This window comes from Brachyhypopomus gauderio, unplaced genomic scaffold (genome assembly GCF_052324685.1).
Source record: "Brachyhypopomus gauderio isolate BG-103 unplaced genomic scaffold, BGAUD_0.2 sc43, whole genome shotgun sequence".
NCBI classification, from domain to species: Eukaryota; Metazoa; Chordata; class Actinopteri; order Gymnotiformes; family Hypopomidae; genus Brachyhypopomus; species Brachyhypopomus gauderio.
In genome coordinates, this window is record NW_027506869.1 from 115,001 (window position 1) to 141,407 (window position 26,407).

Consider the following 26,407-nt stretch of genomic DNA (forward strand, 5'->3'; position numbering starts at 1 on the left):
GTGTGTGGGTGTGTGTGGGTGTGGGTGTGGATGGGGTGTGTGTGTGAAAGAGTTCAGATTTTTTTTTTTTGTTTGTTTTCCTGGTTTAAAAAATCTGTAGCATGTAATAATTTAATAGTTAGCATAATGTGTGTGTGTGTGTGTGTGTGTGTGTGTATATATATATATATCTAGCTCAAATATCACGGCGGAACAGTGAGGTGAATTCTCCCCCAGTCAGTATTAAGGCCACAGTACTACTGAAGAAGGAGCTAGCTCAGAAAACACAGGCTCTTAACAGAGCACTGAGGAGGGAGAACCAGCTGAAGGTGTGTGTGTGTGTGTGTGTGTGTGCGCGCGTGCGTGTATGCATGCTGTGTACATACATTTGTGAATGTTTTTTATACATGTGCATATCTCCAGCAAAAAATAAATACACTGAGAATATGGAGTATTTTTACCTTTTTAACTGTGTGTGTGTGTGTATGTGTGTGTGTGTGTGTATGTGTGTGTGTGTGTGTTATTTTGTGGAGTGTCAGGCTGCATCAGGCACTATGCTTTTGGTTCTGGAGGAGGCGGAGAGACTCCTGGAGCTGTTCTGGAGAGTAACTCTGCCGTCAGGAGACCTCACACACACACTGCAGGTAACACACACACCATGGACAACACAAAGTTCTGCAGAATTAGGTAGCTTCTGTTTATATAAGACTAATTGCCCCCCATGTGCCCCTGGTACAGGAGGAGGTGTTGAGGAGTGAGGTGTCTCGATTACAGAGCTGGCTGTCTCAGCAGGAGCGGATGCTCACAGGAGCAGTCAAACGACTGCGATCCACCAACCAGCTTTGAGAAGGCATGGAACACATCATCATCGACCAATGTACGGAACACACACACACACACACACACACCTAAAATCGCCTAGAGAGGCCATGAAGGTCCTCATTGACCTGCAGACAGCACCCACCCACACTGAAGGAGTTTAGTGTTTGCCTCCAGTCTGGTGTTGTGCACAGCCTTACTAACCCCTCTCTCCTCTTAGTGTCCATGACTCACGGGGTGCTGAAGAAAGCCAGAGAAAACCTGGAGGTGAGTTTGTGCTCTGCCACTGTGACCCCTCACACCTACATGACCTTTCACCCCTACATGACCCCTCACCCCTACAGAGACACCTCACCCCTATAGAAGCCCCTCACCCCTACAGAGACTCTTCACCCCAGAGAAGCCGCTCACCCCTACACGACCCCTCACCCCTACACGACCCCCAATTTACTGGCCGCGTTCCCAATGGTTCACTTCAGATATCTGAGGCTTAGTATCGGCCGATACCGATCCGATACTGATCTGATAGAGTAAAACAGTGCTGAATCGACTTAAAACATTTTTTTTTAAACACAGACATACTGAATTACAAGTTTATTGAAAACTCTGCACCAGTATAGCAAACTTAAACACACATGTAAAAACAACACAACTTGCACTTGTTCAGTCAGTGCGATTATGAATATAACATTGAATGTAAAATAAATAATACCAAAGAACCTGAAACTGACAAAAAAATAGGTTCACAACTTTGGTCAAACATGTAAAAAATAAACTGCAAGAAACCTTTTAAATGGTTCAAGAATTCTAAATATAATTTAAAATAAATAAGGAGATTTCATAAGAGAAACAGCAATTCATATGCGGCTAGTTTGCAAGCGCAGACATCACGCAGAGCACAAAGCATGTAACGGCCAGAAATATGTGTACTGTCTCTTTAAGGGAGCGAGTTGAGCGCGCGTACGGAATATTGTTGTTTTTTTAGCTTTCTGCCGTAGACCGACTCAGACCACTGCTCTTTATTTTATCTTTATTTCATTTCTGTAAGTAACACATTCAATGAGCTTTGGGCAACTCACCAGTTCATGTATGAACAGTCAAGTAGTGCTGGAGCCCAGGATTATTTTGGTCAACCAGCAAATAAACGGACTAAGTGGAATAGCACCAGCGCGAGTACGAGTCAGTGATTCACCTCTCCTCTGTGTGCTTCGTGTTTCACTCGCCTGTTAACTGTCCAAGTTCACTTCTATCTGGGTCAGAGCGGATATTTAAGGTTGAACTAACTCCGAAAAGCAAGCAATACAAGCATAGAATTTGACTGAATTGATCTGTTTTTATGGATCGGTCACATTGTCACCGATACCCGATCTAGAATTTTTTCAGATATTAATATCGGAATCGGTGCATCCCTAAATTGACACATGTGCACGTTTTACTTCCAAGCTCCGCGCCCCCCCTGCAATAGCTCCGCGCCCCACCTAGGGGGCGCGCCCCCCACTTTGGGAACCACTGCTCTATAGTACGAAGTGTACAGTTATACAGCTGTATACAGCAACTCTAGTTGAGATGTAGTGGGTAGGGTATGTGTTAAATACATGTAGCATATATGGAACAGACGTGGAGTATGATGGCATTATTAGTGACATCTCGTGTGTAACTTTTCTGTTATAGTCTAATTATGGCAGCATTTTGGGGCTAGAAGGCCTTTGAGTAGTGTGTGTGTGTGTGTGTGTGTGTGTGCATGAGGGGGTGTTTTTCTTTGTTTTTGCATGACATTCACAGCATGTGAATTCCTGAGATTCCTCACACACACACACACACACACACACACAACCCTGGCTTCCGTACAGCTCACTTAGCAAAGAAACAGTGCCTGACCTTCTTCTTCACATCTTTGGTTCTAACTTCAGTGGATCGTGCATGTCCATATAAGTTTGGCTGCACTCCGAGAGCCGGACCATCACACCGCACAGCTGTTCACAGATATAATGCGTATAGCTGTTGGTATGGAGCCCTTTGGTTGTGCCCTGATTCCTTGGAAACTCATTCTTTCATTCCTCTACTAGGAAATCACCCTGGATGCCCAGTGAGTGGTCAGTCAGCAGGCCCCTCCCCCTGGATGGACTCCACTGAGGATCAGTCAGCACGCTGACTTAATATGTACATAAATGGCTTTCACAAATATTCTTGCTTGTCTTCTTGCCTGTTAAAATGTACTCTGATGCAGTTCTACAGACACAAAATGAATTTGCACACTGATCATAAAATTTAGATTTTGCTCAAGGGATATAAAAGAACTTTTAAACTAGTAATTGCTGCGGTTAAAAAAAGGATTTTCTTCTGTAAATATTTAATGTCGTTTAGTTTTGTATTTAATGCCTTTTTCTTTTAATGGTTTTGACTGAGCCTCCAAATGTGTAACTGGCTGTTAGACTTTCTGATTGGGAGACCACAGGCAGTACGGGTCGGCAGCAACTCATCCAGTACCATCGTGCTTAACACAGGGGTGCCTCAAGGATGCGTACTGAGCCCCCTTCTATTCACTCTGCTGACACACGACTGCACACCAACATACAGCTCCAACTTCTTCTTTAAGTTTGAGGATGATACAACTGTGGTGGGTCTCATCAACAACAACGACGACGAGACAAATTACAGAAGTGAGGTGAGCCGCCTGGCCGGGGGATGTGGTCACAACAACCTATCTCTGAATGTGGAAAAGACAAAGGAGATAGTTGTGGACTTCAGGAAATTGCCCTCCCAGCATGCTCCTCTGAACATCAATGGTACTGCTGTGGAGAAAGTGAGCAGCACCAAGTTCCTTGGTGTAGACATCTCAGAGGACCTGTCCTGGAGTAAGAACACCACATCTCTAGCCAAGAAAGTACCAGCGCCTGTACTTTCTCTGCAAGCTGAGAAGAGCCAGTGCTCCATCCCCAATCATGTGCACCTTCTATAGGGGAGCCATTGAGAGCGTCATGACCAGCTGCATCACAGTGTGGTACGGCACCTGCACAGCATCCTGTCGCAAGTCCCTCCAGCACATTGTGAAAGCAGCTGAGAGGATCGTGGGCACCACTCCCTTCTCTACAAGACCTTCACAACTCCCGCCTCACTCTAAAGGCCCTAAACATAGCGGGTGATCAGACACACCCCATGTACAGCTACTTCAACCTACTGCCATCAGGGAGGAGACTACGAAGTCTACAAGCCAGAACCAGTAAGCAGAGGGACAGCTTTGTTCACCAGGCAGTCAGGAGGATCAACTCACTCCCTGCTCTTCCACTCTTTTATCCTTAATAAACAAGACACATTTCAAAATCAACAACAACACTCAAGTTCAACAAAGAACTCTAAACTGAGATGAACTAAGTCTAACGCTCACTCAATTTGCACTCCTGTTACATTTGCACATTATATTTATAATTCATTAATCCTAATTACACCAGATTCCTCATACATTCACTTTGCACATACAGTATGTTTACCTACTGCTGCATACGCCACTTTACTTGGAATGTAAATGTCAGAGACCTTCTATTTATTTTATTATATATATATTAGGGGTGGGACACGATTAAAAAAATTAATCGAATTAATTCGAAGCGTTGTAATTAATTAATTGAAATTAATCGCATTTCAATATTTAACATGAGAAATATTAATTTAAGTTTGAATGATGAATGAATCAATGAACATAAGCATAAACCTCAACATCTTGTTTATTTTTCCACCAGTCTACTACATAGACCAATAGATGAGTGCAGAAAACAGAGCAAACAGTATTCAGAACACTGACAATTCTGACCAAAAATATAGTTTAATTTTGGGAGTTTTGCTTAGGATATAGTAAGAATAAGAAGTAAATCAGAAGATGTTTTAAATACCATATTAGATTTTTTTAATTTCCCAGGCCTCTGCCACAGCGATAAAGTCCTCTACACAGGCATCTCCATAGTGCCTAGAAGTGTCTTCTGCATGTTCAAAGCAAATGACTGGATCTTCCATTCATCATCTATAATATGAGCTGTCACACCAAGATAATTCTTGTTGCTAACAGAGGTCCAGTGATCCCCAGTCAGAGCCACATTACGCTCTTCACAATAACCTGTTTTACTTCCCTTTCCTCATCATACAGCTGCTGCATTTTCTTCAACATTGTCTTTCTGGATGGCAGTTCGTAACTTGCATCAGTTGACGCAATTTGCAGCACTCCTACATAAACCGTAGCGCTCGACACCGAACGGCGGAGGCGTTTAAACTCACCACGTCTTACTTAAGCCTTCGACAACAGAGAGCGGTCTACAGTCCACAACAATCCATCTCGACAGTGAATTGGTCAATTTGTCCGACATGGACTCTGACATTTTGTTTCCTAATTTGAACCAGAGGTGGGACCAAGTCAGTGTTTTGCAAGTCTTTATCCTCAAGTCCCGAGTCAAGTCTCAAGCAAAGACAGTCAACTCAAGTCAAGTCTCGAGTCAAGACAGGCAACCGTCAAGTCAAGTCCCAAGTCTGAAACTTGGAATTTCAAGTCCTTTCGAGTCTTTTTTTTTACAGGCACCAACTCTTTACGAATGCTACGCCAGGGGCGGACTGGGGAGGAAAATTGGCCCGGGAGTTCCTGACAGACTGGCCCACTATATATAAAAAATAAAGGGAACACTTAAACAACACAATGTAACTCCAAGTCATCCACACTTCGTGTTCAGATAAGAAGCAACACTGATTGTGAATTAATTTTATCTGCTCTTGTGCAAATGGAACAGACAACAGGTATATACATATATATATACGTGTGTGTGTGTGTATACTGTATATGAATCTATACATGGCACGTAGTGTATATGACTGTGTTTATTGTCATATGGACAATATTAATTCCAGCAATTATATGATTACAAAGCCACATAGGAATAGCCATCATAAGACCACCAAACAAGTTGTTTTACACAGTGCATCCTAAAGAACGACCTACAACTCTAACGTGGGTATTTCTTCCTCTTACCTATTTGTGGTGGTTAGTTTTAATCTAAGAATTTCAATAGCTTAAAAAAAACAGTGCGCAGTGCTCTGGAACCTTTAAGACCGCCACTTGCGTCCGTGTTAACCGTGTTAAGGTAATTTGTACATGGTGCCTTAGACGTTGCAGAGGCGACAGCAGTACATTTAAAATAACGTTATTTACAATTAAAATTGCTGTATGTTTTCGTAGTCCGGTCCGGATTTTCTGGGACAAGTTGTTTTTTTTTCTGATCTCCGCTGCATACCGTCAGCCCGCATCAGCTGGCCCAGTCCGCGGCCGCGGTCCAACTCGTTCATGTGTTTACAGGTTCAGTCCGCGGCCGCGCTGAGCAGGTTAGTCTGACTGGAGCGGGGGAGGTAATAACACCGTTAAACAGCAGCGTGACTACGGGCCGCAGTGCGCGGCAGTGGCTCCTCCACGGGCCGAGTTAAACCACCGGCGGCCAGCGGCCCACTAACCCATCGGCCCACCGGGGAAATCCCCGGTATCAATGTATGCCAGTCCGCCCCTGTGCTACGCTGATGCGTTTCTTTACTCGTTTTGTTGGTGTCCGCCAGCCAAAAGATGACAGATCGTTTACATTTTATCTTCTCCTAATTACATAAATGTACTTAAACAAGAATGTTTCGTTACATCATTTTACACGAAAATAGCAAGCTTCATCGTAAGCAAGATGCTGTCATTACGAATGGTTATTCTAAACATTTGGATAAAATGTTTAAATATAGACTAATAAAAGGTTAGGGTTATTTTTTCATTGTTTTCTGTTATTGTGGGCTCACGGTGTACTATTGTTACCTGGAGATTCAGTGGGGTCACATATTCTGATGGCTGCCGTCAGAATTGGTGACCCCAGTTAAAAAGGCTCACCTGTACATCCCATTCATGATTTCATGTTGGCTGCAATGGTGAGGGGATGGTAAATCTTGTTTACGTAATTAAGAGACGATAAAATGTAAATATAAACATGTGTCATATTTTGGCTTGTGGACACCAACAAAACGAGTAAAGAAAGTGCATCAGCGTAGCTTACGTAGCATTCGTAAAGCGTTTGTGCATCTGAACAGAAACTGTGAAATAGCGCCCCCTGTGGTCACAAAACTCGACGGTCACAGAATCTGGTGTAACACCGGTCTGCGTCAGAAGGACGGAAATGAAATTAATAGGGCGCACTTTATAAATATTAATATGCGTTTTAAAATTTAGATTTGGGGTAAAAAAAATCAAGTCTTTGCAAGTAAACAGGTTCAAGTCCAATTCAAGTACCAAGTTATTGGTGTAAAAGTCCAAGTCAAGTCTAAGTCTCTGAATATTTTTCAAGTCAAGTCAAAAGTCTTAATATTAATGACTCGAGTCCAAGTCATGTGACTCGAGTCCCCACCTCTGATTTGAACCCCGACATGTGGTCGAGTGTTGACTGGCGACACTGCTCGTACTAGGAATACATTTAGCAGCCAAGTTATCATTACTGACCTGCGCGTAACATGTTTTGCGTTGAGGTGGTAACGAAGGGTGGAAGTGCTCCTGTGATAAGCGAACTCCTTCCTGCATAAAGTGCAAATAACACAATTTGTGTTTGTACTTCCATCTGGAAGTTTCTTATATTTAAATTTCCCATCCACCAGCGTAGCCTCTTCAGTCATCTCCACCATGCTCATCTTATTGTACATCCATATAATCTGTATGTCTGGAACTCGTGCACCGAGAAACATTCCACGGTGCAAAAGTGTCTCATGCGTTAATCTTTTTAGTTCGTTAATTTCCCTGTAATTAATTAATCGAAATTAACACGTTAAAGTCCCACCACTAATATATATATATATATATATATATATATATATATATATATATATATATATATGAATGACACTTGTCATGGTGACTATAGATATATATTGTTCTGTGATTGTTATTCTCTGTTGACATATTCTGAGGTAACTGCAAATTACATTCTGCACAGTTACCTCAGAATATGTCAACAGAAAATAACAATCATAGAACAATATATATCTAGTCACCATGACAAGTGTTAGTATTTCAAAGTGCATGTTAAACCTGATATGTGATTCGCTAAAATCTGTGCTCCTTATTTAAAAGGACTTCTGAGTTTAAGGATTTAGCTTTCTGCTAATTCAAAATGTTAAAAACATTTGACTTTCTTCCTCTCTCTTTCATTTAAAGTGCAGGCACAGTAAGAAATGCACAAACATCTCCATCTTCAAGTAGAATCCATGTTGGGCTTTATTTTGGTCTGGAGGTCTGGCTGGCAGCTCTCAGGTGATCGGGAGGTTCTTCACAAACTCGTTTAGGCTATTGCGGATATTGGAAGATTGGTAACCAGCGCAGTCCAGCAGTGCCAGACCCATGTGGGCATGAAGGGCTTGGCATAGGTGGACAGTGGACCCCTCACGCTTCCACCCCTGCCGTGGACCGTACCACTGTTGCTGGAGGTCCCCAGGAGGTACCAGAGCAGAGGGAGCACCTTCTGCTCAACCAGTTGTGGCTTGCAGGGGTAGAGTTCCCTAACCAGCTCTATAAAAAGAACATTTAAAAGGAACAAAGATAAATAAATCAAGGATACACTTGGGTGAAATCTTCACATACATTGTAAAACAAGCTCACACTAACAATGGACATGACTGCCCTCCCTCTACTCTGGAGCATCTGAGCTTTTGATATTTCTTCAGATGTGCCAGCATTTAATGTTCTCCAACGTATGACCCCCCCATACAGATCACTTCTGAAAGCTGCTGAAAACATTAAAAATCAATTCAGTTCAAATGAGTTACCGGGAACATTTTGCCCATGACCATATATGGGTTGTCCTTGCAGTCGGCCACCAGCTGATCAATGCGCTCCCTGAAGTCTTTTGAACCCAGCAGGCCTTGAGCTGCTTGATGTACTCCGTCTTGTCTGCAATGCTGTGGATGTGTGCTCTGCTGCTGTCTTTGCTGAACACACACAAGAGAGAAAACACAAGGATTGGGTTATAGTGTCCAAACAGAAAATGAACAAGGCTGCAATCAAATTAAACCAACATCAACACCATCAAAAATGGCAAACATCAAAGCAGTTCCAATCAGGATGCACTTTTTTTTGTTGTTGTTTTGATTAACTGTTTAAATATTCTGGCAAACTGAGGAGGTGTTACACATGACTCCACAGCTGGGATAGAGCGCCTGCCTCAAGCTGAAGGAGTATCCTGAGGCATCTCACCCAGACCCTAAAGCCACATCAACATCATGGAGTGATGATATTGAAGTCCACATGTTGTTTCATACTTTGATTCTATCCCAAAGGTTTCAAGCTGGTTCATTTTGAATCATTCTCGTTCTGATCCCAGTACTAACCTGGTTTCTTGGGAAGAGTCCTGTGCCAACTTGGAGACTGCAGGCATAATTAGCATTGTGACGACTTTCGCCCCAGACAATAAGCGGCCAGCACCAATCTTCTCTACCAAAGTAGCCAAGTGCCGAGCAGTACACTTTCTTACTGCAGCATTCAGATGACTTTTGAGGAAAACAGAAGGAAAAAAATTAGGGCATTCAAAAAAGAAAGTAATAACTATTAATCCATCCAGTCAATGTATACAGTACAACTTTTAGCTTCTATAAGAAACTTAATACCCTTATGTATGATCTAAGTGTGCAATCAAATGAACATATTCTATTCGATGGCTTAGTTTGCACCAGTTAGTTTACATCTGTATTTTTTAAACAGAAAATGTTTGTATGTCCTCTGTAAGCTAGCTAACTAGCCTATTCTTTAACTGTGAAGGGCAGTTTGGATCAGCAGAGCGGAGATGGAACGCAATAAAAAGTATATTTAATTTAATTTAAGTATTTATTTAAGTATATTTAAGATAAATAACTAAAAATATTGATATAGGCCAGGACAATATTTTGAAAGAACAATGGAGAAGTAAAAACAGCAGCCAAAATCAGTGCTGTGTTAGCTTCTTGTGACTGTTGTTGCTATCTGAAAGCCACAGTTTAAAGCTCACTGCAGGCTAACTGACCAGAGTCCTCCAGCGAGAAGGGCGTTCATGCTCCGAATGGGGGTGCAGTTCTGCACCATGCTGTCCAGAGCTGTGTCCACGTCCTGCCTGATTAAGCCATTGGACTCCGCTGCTTTGTGGAGGAGGACCTTAGCTGTAGCCTCCACTTCCTGGTCCATCCCTTTCTGCAGGCTGGAGTACAACTCCCTCAAGGACACCACCGCCATGCGGGACACGGCAGAGCGCAGGTTCCGCACCTGCAGGAAAGACGACGTTCCTGCAGGTCTGATGGGAAGGAGGTTCACGGGTAAGCGGTAAGGTAAGGTTCTCAGGAAACAGCAGGGGAGCGTTTGTCGAGGTCAACCGTTACCTTTCAGAGGTGCCGCGTCGTCTGGGCTCACGTCCCTCACCGTGTGCCTAAGGCTGCGCTTCATTTGTGTGTGTTCTGCCGCTCCGCCTGTGCGGCTGGAGCTTCTTATTGCTCCAGACGAGGCTGACACATCTTATCTCTTCGCATTCCTAGACACCTTTGTCCTCTCCTGGGAATACACACATACAAATCACCACAAAACATGGAGTGATGATATTGAAGTCCACATGTTGCTTCATACTTTGATTCTATCCCAAAAGTTTCAAGCTTTAAAAGTTTTGTGAATAAGCTTTGTTTAGTGAGTAAACATGGGGCATAGTGGCTGAATGGGATAAAAAAAACCCTCATCATGTATCCAAACATGAATTGCTACCTTGGATTTCAGAGTGTGGACAGTGTTCCTGATGGTTGCCAGGTCTTTGGCAGGGATGCACTTTTCCACCATCTTATCAAAGTCATGGTGGGAGGACAGGAACAGCAGCATACGCCGGCCCAAGCGCCTGAGACGAGGAACAGACCCCAAAACAGGAGAGAACCGTGAGTGAGGGATCCAATACTCACAGCACACCGACCATTTATCTTACAGCACACAATTTTACAAGGACGTCTGTGTCTAGAAAACACGATAGTCCTTCTATTACTCTGCAATTTACCAGCATTTGCTGACTTCAGAGTATCAGATTAGGAGAGTAAAAGAATCAGCAAAAGATTACTATCTGGGAAACTGAATAAGCTTTGTAGAATTCTCGTTCTGATCCCAGTACTAACCTGGTTTCTTGGGAAGCGTCCTGTGCCAACTTGGAGACTGCAGGAATAATTCGCGCTGTGACGTCTTTCGCCCCAGACAATAAGCGGCCAGCACCAATCTTCTCTACCAAAGTAGCCAAGTGCCGAGCAGTACACTTTCTTACTGCAGCATTCAGATGACTTTTGAGGAAAACAGAAGGAAAAAAATTAGGGCATTCAAAAAAAGAAGGTAATAACTATTAATCCAGCCAATCAATGTATACAGTACAACTTTTAGCTTCTATAAAGAAACTTAATACCCTTATGTATGATCTAAGTGCACAATCAAATTATCATATTCTATTTGATGGCTTAATTTGCACCAGTTAGTGTCCATCTGTATTTTTTAAACAGAAAATGTTTGTATGTCCTCTGTGAGCTAGCTAACTAGCCTATTCTTTAAGCGGTGTGACCCTTCAGTTTGGATCAGCAGAGCGGAGATGGAACGCAATAAAAAGAATTTTTAAGAGGATAAATAACTAAAAATATTGATATAGGCCAGGGCAATATTTTGAAAGAACAATGGAGAAGTAAAAACAGCAGCCAAAATCAGTGCTGTGTTAGCTTCTTGTGACTGTTGTTGCTATCTGAAAGCCACAGTTTAAAGCTCAATGCATGCTAACTGACCAGAGTCCTCCAGCGAGAAGGGCGTTCATGCTCCGAATGGGGGTGCAGTTCTGCACCATGCTGTCCAGTGCTGTGTTCACGTCCTGCCTGATGAAGGCATTGGACTCCGCTGCTTTGTGGAGGAGGACCTTAGCTGTAGCCTCCACTTCCTGGTCCATCCCTTTCTGCAGGCTGGAGTACAACTCCCTCAAGGACACCACCGCCATGCGGGACACGGCAGAGCGCAGGTTCCGCACCTGCAGGAAAGATGACGTTCCAGCTTGTTTCAGCCACATCCAACACTGCCACCACCATCGTAATAAGTATAATCCACCACTGCAATGTGTTATGTAGGCGGAAATACCTTAATCACTAAGCAGTTAGATATGCCATCTGAATTTCAATTAGATGAGAAATGTATTTATAAAAAAGGAATTTCAAAGTACTACGCTAACTCTGACTTGACTTTGTCAGCAACATCACCTGTAATGTGTACATGCTAATGGTGTCTGCCAATTTTAGAATTCAGACAGATACACAGTCAGCAAATGTAGTGGCTTACCTCTTGAATAAGAATAATACAGACATCATGACGCCTGCTGCCAAGCACATCAGAGTGATTCTGAGCCAATCTACGGATGGACATCAATCCTTCAATTTTCTTCTCCCTGTATGAAGATATTGGACATAGACACACACTGTAACCATCGGCTACTGAAAGAAAAAAATGCTACAAGAAAAGGGACAAAGAGGAAAAAACTTCTCTAAATACATGCATACTTACCATATATGCAGAACACCATAAATGACTTGCTGTTTAACCTGCCCTAGCCAAATGCTTCAGAATTTTGCAGGTGTGACTTACCAGTCATCAGAGCTAAGCAGTCTGAAGCTCTGAGCGAGAGCGAGGTCTGGATTGGAGAAGGGCCGTAAAGTCTGCTGCTCGTGGGGATCCTTCGTGGGAGTTCCTGGTTTGAGTTCATCTAGAGAGGAATACCAGAACCCAAACAAACTGACTAGGACTTTTAGGTCTACCAGCTCAACTTTGGTTCAAATCAGCTTGAAGACTGACTGCAAAACATTATTCAATGTGGTGAACTAGATTTAAAACACTGTTGTGTAATGCAGTGTTAACAGCAAAGCAATTTACATGCAAGTGCAGTGATCACACATGAAGCGCTGAAGAGCAGGCAACACTCACCAGAGTCACGTGGTCTGATCAGTCTGATAGCTCGTCTGCGTCGTGGCAGCATGTTTGTAGTAGGGACAGCCGTGGGGGGGCTGGGATGAAGCGGAGGACTCAAACTTTTGACGGGACTTCTGGGGGTGCGTGCGTTGCTGGGGCTCGAAGGCAAATCATCCAGGAGGACACCAGTCTTAGTCTGGGCTGGAAGACAACTGTTCAGCTGCAGGTCTGATGGGAAGGAGATTCACGGGTAAGCGGTAAGGTAAGGTTCTCAGGAAACAGCAGGGGAGCGTTTGTCGAGGTCAGCCGTTACCTTTCAGAGGTGCCGCGTCGTCTGGGCTCACGTCCCTCACCGTGTGCCTAAGGCTGCGCTTCATTCGCTGCGTGTTCTGCCGCTCCGCCTGTGCGGCTGGAGCTTCTTGCTGCTCCAGACGAGGCTGACGCATCTTATATCTTGGAATCCTAGACACCTTTGTCCTCTCCTGGGAATACACACGTACGAATCACCACAAAACATGGAGTGATGATATTGAAGTCCACATGTTGCTTCATACTTTGATTCTATCCCAAAGGTTTCAAGCCGGTTCATTTTGAACCATGCTCTGTCCTTTAACTACTGGGTCTGGGACTACACTGTGCATGCCTTACTGTAAATACAATGTGTGGTGCCACGCACTGCCCTGTACTTTAGTATTTGTTTACAATATATGTCTACCATCACAGTTTAGATGTTTTTTTTTATTGCAGTCAGTTTCACCTAAAAGTTTTGTCAATATGCTTTGTTTGGTGAGTAAACATGGGGCATAGTGGCTGAATGGGATAAAAAATTCCTCATCATGTATCTAAACATGAATCTCCACCTTGGATTTCAGAGTGAGGACAGTGTCCCTGATGGTTGCCAGGTCTTTGGCAGGGATGTACTTTTCCACCATCTTATCAAAGTCATGGTGGGAGGACAGGAACAGCAGCATACGCCGGCCCAAGCGCCTGAGACGAGGAACAGACCCCAAAACAGGAGAGAACCGTGAGTGAGGGATCCAATACTCACAGCACACCGACCATTTATCTTACAGCACACAATTTTACAAGGACGTCTGTGTCTAGAAAACACGATAGTCCTTCTATTACTCTGCAATTTACCAGCATTTGCTGACTTCAGAGTATCAGATTAGGAGAGTAAAAGAATCAGCAAAAGATTACTATCTGGGAAACTGAACAAGCTTTGTAGAATTCTCGTTCTGATCACAGTACTAACCTGGTTTCTTGGGAAGAGTCCTGTGCCAACTTGGAGACTGCAGGAATAATTCGCTCTGCACCAATCTTCTCTACCAAAGTAGCCAAGTGCCGAGCAGTACACTTTCTTACTGCAGCATTCAGATGACTTTTGAGGAAAACAGAAGGAAAAAAATTAGGGCATTCAAAAAAAGAAGGTAATAACTATTAATCCATCCAATCAATGTATACAGTACAACTTTTAGCTTCTATAAAGAAACTTAATACACTTATGTGTGATCTACGTGCACAATCAAATGATCGTATTCTATTCGATGGCTTAGTTTGCACCAGTTAGTTTACATATGTAGTTTTTTAAACAGAAAATGTTTGTATGTCCTCTGTAAGCTAGCTAACTAGCCTATTCTTTAAGAGGTGTGAAGGGCAGTTTGAATCAGCAGAGCGGAGATGGAACGCAATAAAAATAATATTTAAGAGGATAAATACCTAAAAATATTGATTATAGGCCAGGGCAATATTTTGAAAGAACAATGGAGAAGTAAAAACAGAAGCCAAAATCAGTGCTGTGTTAGCTTCTTGTGCCTGTTGTTGCTATCTGAAAGCCACAGTTTAAAGCTCACTGCAGGCTAACTGACCAGAGTCCTCCAGCGAGAAGGGCGTTCATGCTCCGAATGGGGGTGCAGTTCTGCACCATGCTGTCCAGAGCTGTGTCCACGTCCTGCCTGATGAAGCCATTGGACTCCGCTGCTTTGTGGAGGAGGACCTTAGCTGTAGCCTCCACTTCCTGGTCCATCCCTTTTTGCAGGCTGGAGTACAACTCCCTCAAGGACACCACAGCCATGCGGGACACGGCAGAGCGCAGGTGCAGCACCTGCAGGAAAGACGACGTTCCAGCTTGTTTCAGCCACATCCAACACTGCCACCGCCATCGTAATAAGTATAATCCACCACTGCAATGTGTTATGTAGGCCTAAATACCTTGTATTGGAGACAGCTAAATGCTATTTCACTGTGACACCCAAAAGGGAATCCTTTGCCTAGAACTGAGCGACTGACTCACCCAGATTTCTTTGATGGTATGTAAAGATAAACACTGATTCTTTACAACAGCAACAGGCCCCAAAGGACCCACATCCACAATGGTGTTTACCTCCCAAAAGCCTACAATGCTGACCTTATGATCTCCTGAGCTTGGGAGAGAGGCCATCTAAGAGAGGCTGGTCAAAACCAACCTTCGTCGGAGGACACTGGGACCACAGTCAGGAAGGACCATAAAACTCTAAATTCCAACCTTATCTGATTGCCCACAGTTTAAACCCACTCTACGTCCTGTGTTATAATCCAGAGCTGAAGATACAAATATTTCAGAGATCTCTGTAACTCCAAATCTGAACTGTACACAGAATTGGGATTCAGCCTACAGGAACCAGCTCGGCTAATGCAGTCTAGAGACACCGAACTTGACTACCTTCCATACAAAGAAAAATTAATTATTCTTGAAACCAGTATTCAGCTTTCCAGCCTTAAGAACAAAGGACCACAAGACCATTTAAATGTGAACACTGTGCCATGTGGTTGACAAAGACACAACTTATGATCTTTCATGTATTCAGTATTAAGTGATCTTATTGGAATACGTGTTACTGTATAAAAACACCACATTGATGCATATCTATGTATTAGTTTGTATGTTACTCATCGAATGTAATCATTCTCATGTGTGCTTAGGTGACCTCACATTCATGCCTGTCTGTGCATTGTGTGTCATTTGTTGTCCAAAAGTGGAAATTGAGAATGGCTCAATGTGTAGACTAATAGAACCAAATGAATTCTTGTTTAGGCAGAGTATGTAAGACAATTTATTTAGGAATAGTTTACTTTGTCTTAGAATTGTGTTAATCTGTCTTCTTTGGTTAAGTCATTAACTAGACCTGGAAAGACGGGCACTCCTCGCTCCCCCCCCCCCCCCCCCCCCCTCTCTCTCTCTCTCTCTCTCTCTCTCTCTCTATTTCTCTCTCTATTTCTCTCCCCTGTCTGGGCAAAGGTCATGAATATTCATTAATAAAGGCCAATGGTCAATGGCCTGATGAACATAAAAGCGCCTTACAATTACGCCCCTAAAACTTGTTTTAAAAGCCCTAGCTCGAAGCGAAACAACGAGCTTGGCAGCCTGGTAATTTGGGAAGACTTGGAGAACTTCGCCAGACTCGCCGAGACTCAAAGACTTGAACACGCCAAACCATCGCGACTGTTTGATGGACTCACGCCGAACACCGCAGTGTCCAGTAGAGCGATGCCAAGAGACCGCAACTAAAGCTCTCACCGAGTCCCACAGAAGATTCTTCTTTATTTTATTTTATTTTCTTTATTCTACGTTTCGTCGTCAAAAGTACTTTTATTTCGTCTAGTCGTTCAAGTCAAGCTCATCTTCTTTCTCAGTCAAGTATCTGTACAAGTTTGTCTGCGCCCTCCAGCTGCGACTGTGACGTCACCGCTAAGTTTCCGCGACTCGAGCCGTCTCACGTGACCTGCTCCGCAGACCTCAGCTGCCTCAAGGAATGAACCGTGAACGCGCACCGGTTGGTCCGCATAACCACGCCTCTTCTTCGAAGTAAGACGCTCAGTTCATGTGCTGTTTTGGGGTTGCCAGCTTCTATCTCTCCCGGAGTCCAAAATAGTAAATACTGTTGCCATTAACCTGCCCAAACTTCCTCTTTCTTCTTTTCTATTCTCTCTCTAAAGACCTTGTGTCCGTCCCTGGGTCCTACGCTAGTTAGGCAAGCTTAAGGATAGTCATATAATCCATTTAAACCTCATGACCGTCGATAACTATCATTCGCTGTTATTGTTTAATTTTATATTCTTTGTTGTTCACTATTATATCCTTGGTTTAGATTAGGAAATTCACATATAGGTTTAATTTCCATTTGAGCCAAATCATTCATATGCTTTGTATCAATTGTAACATTAACCATTTAATAAATGTGGACATTTATTCATCTGGTCACGGTGGTAAATGCATATTTTGGTCGATGGTATTAGGTCACTGTGCGGAACCAGAACTTAACCCTTTAGTAATGAGACTGATCAAACCATATTCCACCTCACTCCGTTATCACAATACTGGTTCCTGAGCAATCAGGATGGTGCCCCGTTCATAATCCATAAACTAACATATGTATCCGCTACAACCTTAATCACTAATTAGTTAGATATGCCATCTGAATTTCAATTAAATGAGAAATGTTTTTATAAAAAAGGTATTTCAAAGTACCATGCTAACTCTGACTAAAATTGGCTGACTTTGTCAGCAACATCACCTGTAATATGTACATGCTGATGGTGTCTGCCAATTTTAGAATTCAGACAGATACACAGTCAGCAAATCTAGTGGCTTACCTCTTGAATAAGAATAATACAGACATCATGAAGCCTGCTGCCAAGCACATCAGCATGATATTGAGCCAATCTACGGATGGACATCAATCCTTCAATTTTCTTCTCCCTGTATGAAGATATTGGACATAGACACACACTGTAACCATCGGCTACTGAAAGAAAAAAATGCTACAAGAAAAGGGACAAAGAGGAAAAAACTTCTCTAAATACATGCATACTTACCATATATGCAGAACACCATAAATGACTTGCTGTTTAACCTGCCCTAGCCAAATGCTTCAGAATTTTGCAGGTGTGACTTACCAGTCATCAGAGCTAAGCAGTCTGAAGCTCTGAGCGAGAGCAAGGTCTGGTTTGGAGAAGGGCCCTACAGTCTGCTGCTCGTGGGGATCCTTCCTGGGAGTTCCTGGTTTGAGTTCATCTAGAGAGGAATAAAAGAACCCAAACAAACTGACTAGGACTTTTAGGGCTACCAGCTCAACTTTGGTTCAAATCAGCTTGAAGACTGCAAAACATTATTCAACATGGAGAACTAGATTTAAAACATTGTTGTGTAATGCAGTGTTAACAGCAAATCAATTCCAACCTCTGCCAACTACTCCTTCACACATGTCCTCAGCAGGGGACGCCCTGGTGCGTTGCACTTGAGATCCTGAAAAGCACAATACATATTAACACGTACTCCATCAAAAATCCCAAATATAACTTCTGGTTTCATAGTGGTTTCTTCATGGTGCAGAAAAACATGTCCATGGGTGCAGGCATAGCAATGTACAAGAGGATCAGCAGGGCCTTTTTGTTTGTAGTATAGGGCTTTCAAAGCAGTTTTTACTTTTTTAATACTTTTTTTTTTACTTTTTTGTTACTTTTTTTGTCTGAATTCAAAAGAGTGAGCTCACCTTTGGCAGGCCTGAATGCACGGAGAGGCTCTCGGCCAGAAGGTTTGGGGAGTGGAGGCAACTTTGTGAAGGTGGGCGGAGAAGGCCTCATCAGTCCTGACGAGGTGACTGTCGTGCGTGAAGTGAGCACAGGCAGTGGGAAACACCTGCTGGAGTCAACTTCACCTGCATGGGTGAATAAGGACATTAGCAGAAATTAACTCACCATAACATTTCTCAGTGCCTTAGTACTACGTTGCATATGTTTCTTTATCTGAAAGTGCCACTGAAATATGATTCAAGCAAGATGGACGGAGAACGGCAACTTCTCATATGCATCTTGCTACAATTCATGTAATGGCAGCACAATGAAGTAGTACTGAATAACTGATAGCAGGGCATCCGTGAGCCCAGAAGCAGGAAGACATTTATCAGAGCTTCAGTAAATGTGTGACCCAGTTTTAGTTTAGCTTAGTTATGATTCTTTTAGTTCATGAAATCTTACATTTCAATACAATTTGATTCAATTTAATTATTTCGGCACAATTCAGAATTATTTTAATTCTGATACTGAAGTGCCAAACTACAGTACCGCCTAGCTCTGCTAATGGCTAACACATCTCGCCTCTGCTAGACACTGTTCCATTACTGAGTGAAACCATGTCAGATGAAGATCATCAAATTTGAGTATTTTGTACATTTAACAAGTGGTGACTATAAATGATCTAAGTATATGCAAATTTTTTGGTTAAAATTAAATTCATGTAGTATGTATGACACCACAAAATTAGGTCTGCTCATCACTTTACCACTGACGTGGGAACAAGTGCAAGACAAGCTTAGTGCAAGACGAAATTAACTTAACCGGGCACCCAAATAACCGGCCATGCCTCACTGTGTGTGCCTAGTACGTTCTTAGCAACGTAGCCATGCGCTCACCAGTACTGTCCCTCCACGGGTCCGGGTCTCTGCACCGAGGGCTCGTGTCTCGCTTGTGTAGTCTACGATGCAGAGTGGGAGTGAGCTGCACTCCCGGAAGAGTGACCAGAGGGTAGGAGGGCAGTAGGAACGACCCGGGGGGGTTCCCAGGCAGCAAGCGGCTGGATTTGGGCAAACCTGCATGGGAAAGGGCATCCATGATCATGAGTTTAGCGTCGCTCATTTGACACCTGAGTGAAGTTTCTGACTAACTGATCTCCTTGTTCCCAAATATCGTTTTTACCAATACCAAAACAAATTACGCAACATTATAAATTCTACATTTTGTACAGGTATTTCAATGACATATAAAGTAAAGCCAACATCAATAAGTCACCTCTACCAGCATCCCTGGGGTTAGCTGCTTCGAAGATGTCTGGGAGCAAGGGTTGAAGATGTCTGCCGCTCCGGTGAAATCTCCCCACTCTCTCTCTCTTCCACCCTGGAGAGTGGAGCTGGGGAGGCTCCACTGAACCTGGACATGAAACACAGACAGAACTGTAGAGGACACGTTCAATCTTCAGACCAGCATATGAAATTAAGACCTGCAGATCATACTGCATTTTAAATAACAATAATAGATTATGATAATCAATATTTTGGCATGGCTCAAATGTATATCAAGAGTAGCATTAAGTGGATAAACGAAATGTGCTAATGAATAGGAGCAATTTGAATAACATTTAAGAAAACTTAAATTCATAATCAAATCTGCAGATGGCAGTGAGGAGCAAAAGTGGCTATGGGAGAGTTGTGGAGAGCTGTGGAGAGCTGTGGATCGGAACAGCGCAGGCCTGGGGAGTGGGGTGCTGGCACAATCAACTGACTGCAATAAAACATTCAAGTCTAGTCTTGCTTGTAAGCTCACATTGTCCTTGCCAACAGAAGTGGGTACAAAGAAGTGCGTACCACTGCTTAACGCTGGCCAGGTGATACCCAATACTTAAAGAAGCCATGTTATATAGATTACAAAGATTAATAGATATATGCTTTGGCAGCAGTCCAGATGAGGTATCAGAAGCCAGCAAAGCAACATGACAATGTTTTGTTTAGACTGTTTGGGGGTGTACTAAAATAGTGATAAATGACATCTGTAATCCATATACATGTATTATCAGTATTATACTATGCTGGTATAATAATGATTCGAAGCATTATCACCTTAGACTAAACACAACCGCCTAGCAGATAACGAGTGTCACAGTACACCCACACTGTATGTGGGTCGTCAAGGTGCCCACTCTAATGTGCTCTACTCTACACCAAACATATCACAGCTAAAGTAATGAATGGAACATGAAATACATTAAATTCATATGTCTTCCTCTGGTCCATCAGGTTCATTCGTTTGTCTTCCCCTGTTTCTAATAAATACTGTCCCCATGTTTCATAATACAAATATGCAGTCATGGTCACTTGGCAGTCATGGTCCGGTGGTAGGGAACTGGTCTTGTGAGGGTCGTGGGTTCGATTCTCAGGCCTAAGGCCATGAGTGAGGTGCCTTTGAGCAAGGCACCTAACCACAACTGCTCCCCGGGCATGTGGGCTGTGCACCACAGCCCCCTAGTAATCACTAGTGTGTGTGTGTGTGTGTGTTCTAATTGCACAGATGGGTAAGAGCGGAGGACAAATTTCGATTGCGGTGCTGCAGAAAGTTGACGACCTCTTCGTACTATGCACTTCAGCATCAGCTGACCCTGCTACATCAGTTTACGTGGCCTACCACTTCGTGGCTGAGTTGCTGTTAATCGCAAACTCTTCCATTTCCTTATAATACAGCTGACTGTCGAATTTTAGGAGCGAGGAAATTTCACGACTGGATTTATTGCACAGGTGGCATATTGTCACAGTTCCACGCTGGAATTCACTGAGCTCCTGAGAGTGACCCATTCACAAATGTTTGTAAAAACAGTCCGCGTGCCTAGTAAAAATATCTTATCAATGTCTATATGAAAGAAGACAGTTATCGATGAAGAACCCACCAGCAGGCTGGAGGTAGACTGGATCCATCTGCCTCAGAACCTCGCCTTGAACATGGGGCTGAGCAAGGTGTCTCCGCCTCTCCATGTCAGGGCCTAAATGCAAAACACCAACCCAGGGCACAGAAGAAGCATGAGCGTGTACTGTTAAGATCATCAGGTCTATAAGAAGGGCTACAGTGCCATGTGAATTCATTACAATGTTGAAGAATATGTGATGTCATATTTTCTGATAAAACTGATGTTTTACTGGTCAGGTCATGTGCAGAAAGCTGATGGTTCTACACCTCTGCCAGACCTTACAAACAAATGTAATAAATGTTTTTTTCTACTTCATCATGCATGGTTATTTGGTTTGTTGAATACGCATGTAATCTTCAGTGTTACACAGTACCAGTGTGGAGTGGTCCTTCTACAGGCATGTAGACATGGCCGACATCTGAGGGTCCCGCCGTCCTTCTGTGAGGGAAGGGTGCTGGTCCACAGGGATCCGTGTGGATCACTGTCGCTTGGGGGTTGTAGGGCACACCTGAAAATCCCACAGCAGGTAAAGTGAAACCCAGCATGCCTCCCAGTGAGGCTCAAATGCCTTGTGTTTCCCAATGAACAAGTGATTATAACAAGGGCTATGGTGCCATGTGATGTCATTAGAATGTGGGGAGAATCCTTAAGAATTTGTGATGTCATGTTAGAAATCTGTTTCTTTTTAAAAATGTTTATTTTTATTTGCTTTTTCCATGGCCACATGAACAATGTTAAGATTTATGAAAATTGTGCTGAGTCAAAGAAATAACCCATGCTCCATTAATTATATTATCCTGTACACATGAAATACAGAGCTTGACAGTCATCAGTAGAATAAATATACATGTTATTTTTCTGAACCTTAAAAACCCACTATATAAATGTGTATATTTAACTTTTAATTATTATGAATAAGCCTATAGAATCCATACTCATAAGAATTAATATACTGTCTTACATAGAAGTATAAAATTATGTATAGTATATGAAAATTTATTTTTCTCACCACGAGTGGTAAAACCTGGTGTGTCTATGAAGTGGTTCTGTTCCTGTCCAGGCCTTGGCTGGTCAGTTCTCCTTTGGTAAAAACTCATTCTCCACCTGAAAAATAGAAAGAATAGAAAGAGAGAAAGATCTAGAAAAAATAGAGAGATTTGTTAGTTTTGTATGTATCGTAATTCACAGAGCAAAATGTCTTGCGACTTGTTCTGAGCTTTTCAGCATCAAAACTGAATCCAAACATTCCACCTTCCCAACCAAACATTCCAAAGTTGAGTATCACGTGATATCACAGTTTCCTATTTTTCTAACCAAAACACCAAATCAGCCAGGCTGCTACAATAACCTGATGCAGCCTGGCTTGTACCCAAAGGGTTCATACCAGAGACCGTTTATATTATATATATACATCAAAGAAATGAATAGAAGCTAGCTAGCAGTGGTGCTAACGACAGCTAGCGTCGCCACAGCGGGCGGAAATTATCATACAGTTAAGCCCGCCCACTAAGAGGGAAGATATGATTGGTCAATTTTGCTGTCATTTGAAACTGGTATTGCGCTGATTGGCCTAGGTGCACGCACCACTTCCTCGTTTGGTGTCAGGATGGTACCATAGTTCCGGTTGGTATACGGAAGTGCCGATGTTATGGCCAAGTCTAAATTCACAAGGAGTTCCCAAAGTTTACCGTCAACGATGTGCGTCGTATTGTCAGAGCATCAAGTACAACGACACAGAGTAAACTTGAAAAGGGTTTCAAGTTCTACGTTTCATCCTACCTCTGCAATTTTGAAGGTAAGTGGCTGACGCTAGTTAGCTAGCTAGCCTGAGGTGGCAGTCTAATGAAGTGATGTTGTTTTTAGTAACGAACCAACCTGTCCTAGTACTAGAAATGCCTTTTTAAAACATGTTTGTATTTCTGATGGAAGTATCAGGCAAAAGTAAGGCTAACGAGATAACAGTGAGGGCTCACTGCTACAGATCTATGAAGAAAACAGATACGCCACACCAGCTGAGAGTAGGACTGGTTAAAATGACACGAGTTCTGTTCAGTGTCACTTTCAAAGTTCTGTTGAACAAGTTCAAAAGTTAGTTCAACACAAGTTCAATCTTTTATCCTTGCTCTTACTTCACGTAAGCTGTGATAAACATAGGCATTGGTTTTTAAAGCTTACAATGGTAGCCAAATGCAGAGTAGCTGAGTGGGAATCATTAGCAGTCTATTTTGCCTATAGTAAACAAATGGGAGTTTATTTTATAGTTCGAGCTATTGTTATCTACCTCTATGATTCAAAAGCAGAATATAGTCCACCTCAGCTATTCTTCAAACTGCATTTTCTAAAATCTGTCAATCTGTCTTTCAAATCTTTCATCTTAACTTCTTTATTAACATGTGGCTTCAACATGTGGCTTCAACTTCAACACTCTGTTGTAGGTGGTGGAAACAACAAAATAATATAAATATAAGTAGGCCTGTTTCACTCCTATGTGTAAGCATTTCATCTGGAGTGAAAATGAAGTTTACATCTAAAATATATTTAATTTATAGTTGATCGAACCATGCACAACACTGTAGAATAGAAAGACAGTATAGCCAAGTGTTTTAAGAGTGATGCAAAACAGCACAAACGTTACATGAGACAATAGACAAGTGACATTCACCACTAACAACATGATGGGACAGATATTGCGCCTATTGACATTGCTGAAGTCTTCTTTTCAGGATATTACATTTTGCCTCTTGTGTATTTCAGATGACATTACATGATTCAATGCCAGTTGTGCTCATTAACAGCAACTGCTCTTGTGTTGCTGGTTGCATTGCTTTTCCAGACTGCTCATTATTCTGAATCTGGCATGTCTGTCGTCCCTCCTGTCCTTTCATGCACACAGACAGAACAGAAGTGGCATAAACCACCAACAATGGTTTGTCTTATTTCATTATTTAATGTTAGTTAATGTATCACAGTCACTTTACTAACACCATCTTTTAAATTAATAGGGGGTGAAGCCTGGACCCGTGGATGCCATGGTTGTCCTAAAGCCAAAACCAGGTGCTACTACAGCCAGTGGAGTTAGGTATGTAGTACCAAATTTAATAGGCAGATTACAGTGTGTGGTAAAAAAATAAATGCTTTTGATCATCTGATAAGACCCTGTTCTCTTCAAAATTTAATTTAGCCTCGTTGTACTTCAGATGACATGTGATATGTGATTCACAATCAGTTGTGCTCGTGAACAGATTACAATGTGTAAAAATAAATGTTATTCACTCTTCTTTTATTTCAGAAGTATACTTTTCAAGGGCTACAGCGGTGAGCTCCCACACCCGGCCACCCTCAATCCTGGACCAGTCTACGCTGGAATGAAAGCAGATTCTCTTCCACTCATCTGCACAATGAGCATCTCACCTGACAAGCCACTTGTGGATTCCATCTTTGGGAAGGTACAAGTTGGCAGTGTACTGTCCTATCAACAACCACCACCTCCATCTGACAGTGTTGTCATACATGAGGATGCACCCCCATTCCCGAGTCTGCCACTAGAATGTTACCATCTAAGCCCACCTGAATATTAATTTGTGCCAACACACCAAGAACAGCTACACCTAAGCTCACTTTCTGTGACCTTGTCACAGTCACACCTTATTGAGGAGGCAACAAGATCCCAAAGTGCTACACCTGAGTGGCATTCACTTAGGAGAGAAAGAGTGACTGCCTCACATTTCAGAGAGGTGAGCTACGTTAGAGGTCCAGGTGCTGCAGAAAGCCTGGCAGAAAGGATAATCCGAGGGACACGACAAACAGCACACATGAAGAGGGGACTTGAAATGGAAACAGGGGCCTTAAAGGACTATGCAGTTCTGAAAAACTTGAACTTGACCAAGTGTGGGCTAGTGATTCATCCAGATGCATCTTGGCTGGGTGCATCACCTGATGGACTTGTATATGACCCACTTGAGCGTCCATCATTTGGGCTTGTTGAAATTAAGTGCCCAAATACACAAAGCTATGTAGACTGCAAATTCCTTAAAAGTGGCACAAGGCCTACACAAAATGAAGGAGAGCCATTGTTATTATTGGCAAATTCAGTGCCAGTTATTGATTACTGGTATGCAGTGGTGTGATTTAGTTATCTGTGCCCATGATGATATCTTTGTGCAGCGAGTTTACAGAGATAGCAGTGTATTAGAAGAGGTGAAAAGGAGGTGTGACATGTTTTTCTTTAACATTTGCATGCCAAAATACTTCTCTATGCCCAAGCAATAGAAAATCATAATGAAGACATGAACTCATGAACAATTAAAACTATTTCAATTTATTCTGTCAATTGTATTACTATTGTTTTCATTTCATTTTTTACAAATACAGTAAAAGTTAAGAAATACATAATGTTGTATTGTGTTGTGTCAATTTTACATATAAAAGTGAAAGCATTTTATACAATTAATCATATTGCACTGTACCTTAACATTGCAGCCAATATTTACAGACTAGCATGATCTAAAGCAGGGGTCGGCAACCTTTTTGACTCTGAGCCACAAAAGCAAAATAATTGGAAATTTATTTCAGTGACGATGACATGTCACTCAAGCGAACCGAAACTAAATACCGGACATTTGTGAAATTCCACCCGAACATTTTTTAAAGTCTCAAAAATAATATACGTTAATTAAATACTCATTGATTCTATTCAAAAGCTTAGCCGCATCAGAGGCATCAAAGAGCTGCATGCGGCTCCAGAGCTGCGGGTTGCCGACCCCTGACCTTAAAGGGATCATTTTAAGGTTAGAGAATATAAATAAATAAATAAATCACTGTAATTCACATTACATCATCTGTCTAATTCTGGATTGAGATTAGCCATTGTTTGCCCAGGCTTTTACCAAGGGGCCATTTTGATAATTCACCAAAAGACAGGCAACAGTAAAAATTTGTTTTATGCTCCCTGTGATTGAAAGGGGGATCACTGTGCTGAATATTTTATGTTCTTTGTCTCTGCGAATCACACGCTCAACATGGACTCTCAGTCTTGCAATGGACTGTGACGTTCTGATCTCTGACCTAGACAGTTGAGCTCTCTTTGACAGAAACGTGGGTATGTGGACTTTGCATGGAACGCAGTCTTCAACAAGGAAACCTGCTAGCTA

At 42.5% G+C, this 26,407-nt stretch overlaps 3 protein-coding genes and 1 long non-coding RNA gene across 5 annotated transcripts in view; 2 read left to right on the forward strand and 2 right to left on the reverse strand.

Moving 5' to 3' along the window:
- The window catches only part of LOC143485905 (uncharacterized), a 16,297-nt gene extending 13,023 nt beyond the window's left edge, over positions 1–3,274 (forward strand). Inside the window, exons 10-14 of the mRNA XM_076985591.1 lie at positions 175–308; positions 519–623; positions 718–856; positions 1,019–1,065; positions 2,865–3,274. Of these exons, the coding sequence (XP_076841706.1) occupies positions 175–308; positions 519–623; positions 718–825 (347 nt within the window). The 3' untranslated portion in view covers positions 826–856; positions 1,019–1,065; positions 2,865–3,274. The remainder of the gene's footprint in view (positions 1–174; positions 309–518; positions 624–717; positions 857–1,018; positions 1,066–2,864) is intronic.
- LOC143486040 (uncharacterized) overlaps positions 1–26,407 on the reverse strand; it is a 149,777-nt gene that overhangs the window by 97,310 nt on the left and 26,060 nt on the right. Inside the window, exons 16-22 of the mRNA XM_076985820.1 lie at positions 17,402–17,507; positions 14,638–14,873; positions 14,025–14,150; positions 13,630–13,756; positions 13,083–13,251; positions 12,785–12,997; positions 12,449–12,566 (exon numbers count right to left, since the gene is read on the reverse strand). Of these exons, the coding sequence (XP_076841935.1) occupies positions 12,449–12,566; positions 12,785–12,997; positions 13,083–13,251; positions 13,630–13,756; positions 14,025–14,150; positions 14,638–14,873; positions 17,402–17,507 (1,095 nt within the window). The remainder of the gene's footprint in view (positions 1–12,448; positions 12,567–12,784; positions 12,998–13,082; positions 13,252–13,629; positions 13,757–14,024; positions 14,151–14,637; positions 14,874–17,401; positions 17,508–26,407) is intronic.
- LOC143486044 (TOG array regulator of axonemal microtubules protein 1-like) lies at positions 7,841–10,390 on the reverse strand. 2 transcript variants are annotated; one of them, XM_076985826.1, is made up of 5 exons: positions 10,192–10,390; positions 9,843–10,078; positions 9,175–9,333; positions 8,614–8,775; positions 7,841–8,356 (listed from the first exon to the last, which is right to left on the reverse strand). In XM_076985826.1, exons 2-5 carry the CDS (start codon positions 10,046–10,048, stop codon positions 8,347–8,349), a joined length of 537 nt encoding a protein of 178 aa, XP_076841941.1. In that variant the 5' UTR covers positions 10,049–10,078; positions 10,192–10,390; the 3' UTR covers positions 7,841–8,346. The 2 variants fall into 2 exon arrangements, with proteins under 2 accessions (XP_076841941.1, XP_076841940.1); XM_076985825.1 differs by having other exon boundaries at positions 9,843–10,106; positions 10,192–10,389.
- Positions 23,735–25,579, forward strand: LOC143486005 (uncharacterized). Its single transcript, XR_013123100.1, has 3 exons — positions 23,735–24,183; positions 24,260–24,336; positions 24,547–25,579. It is a non-coding gene; the product is annotated as an uncharacterized LOC143486005 (long non-coding RNA).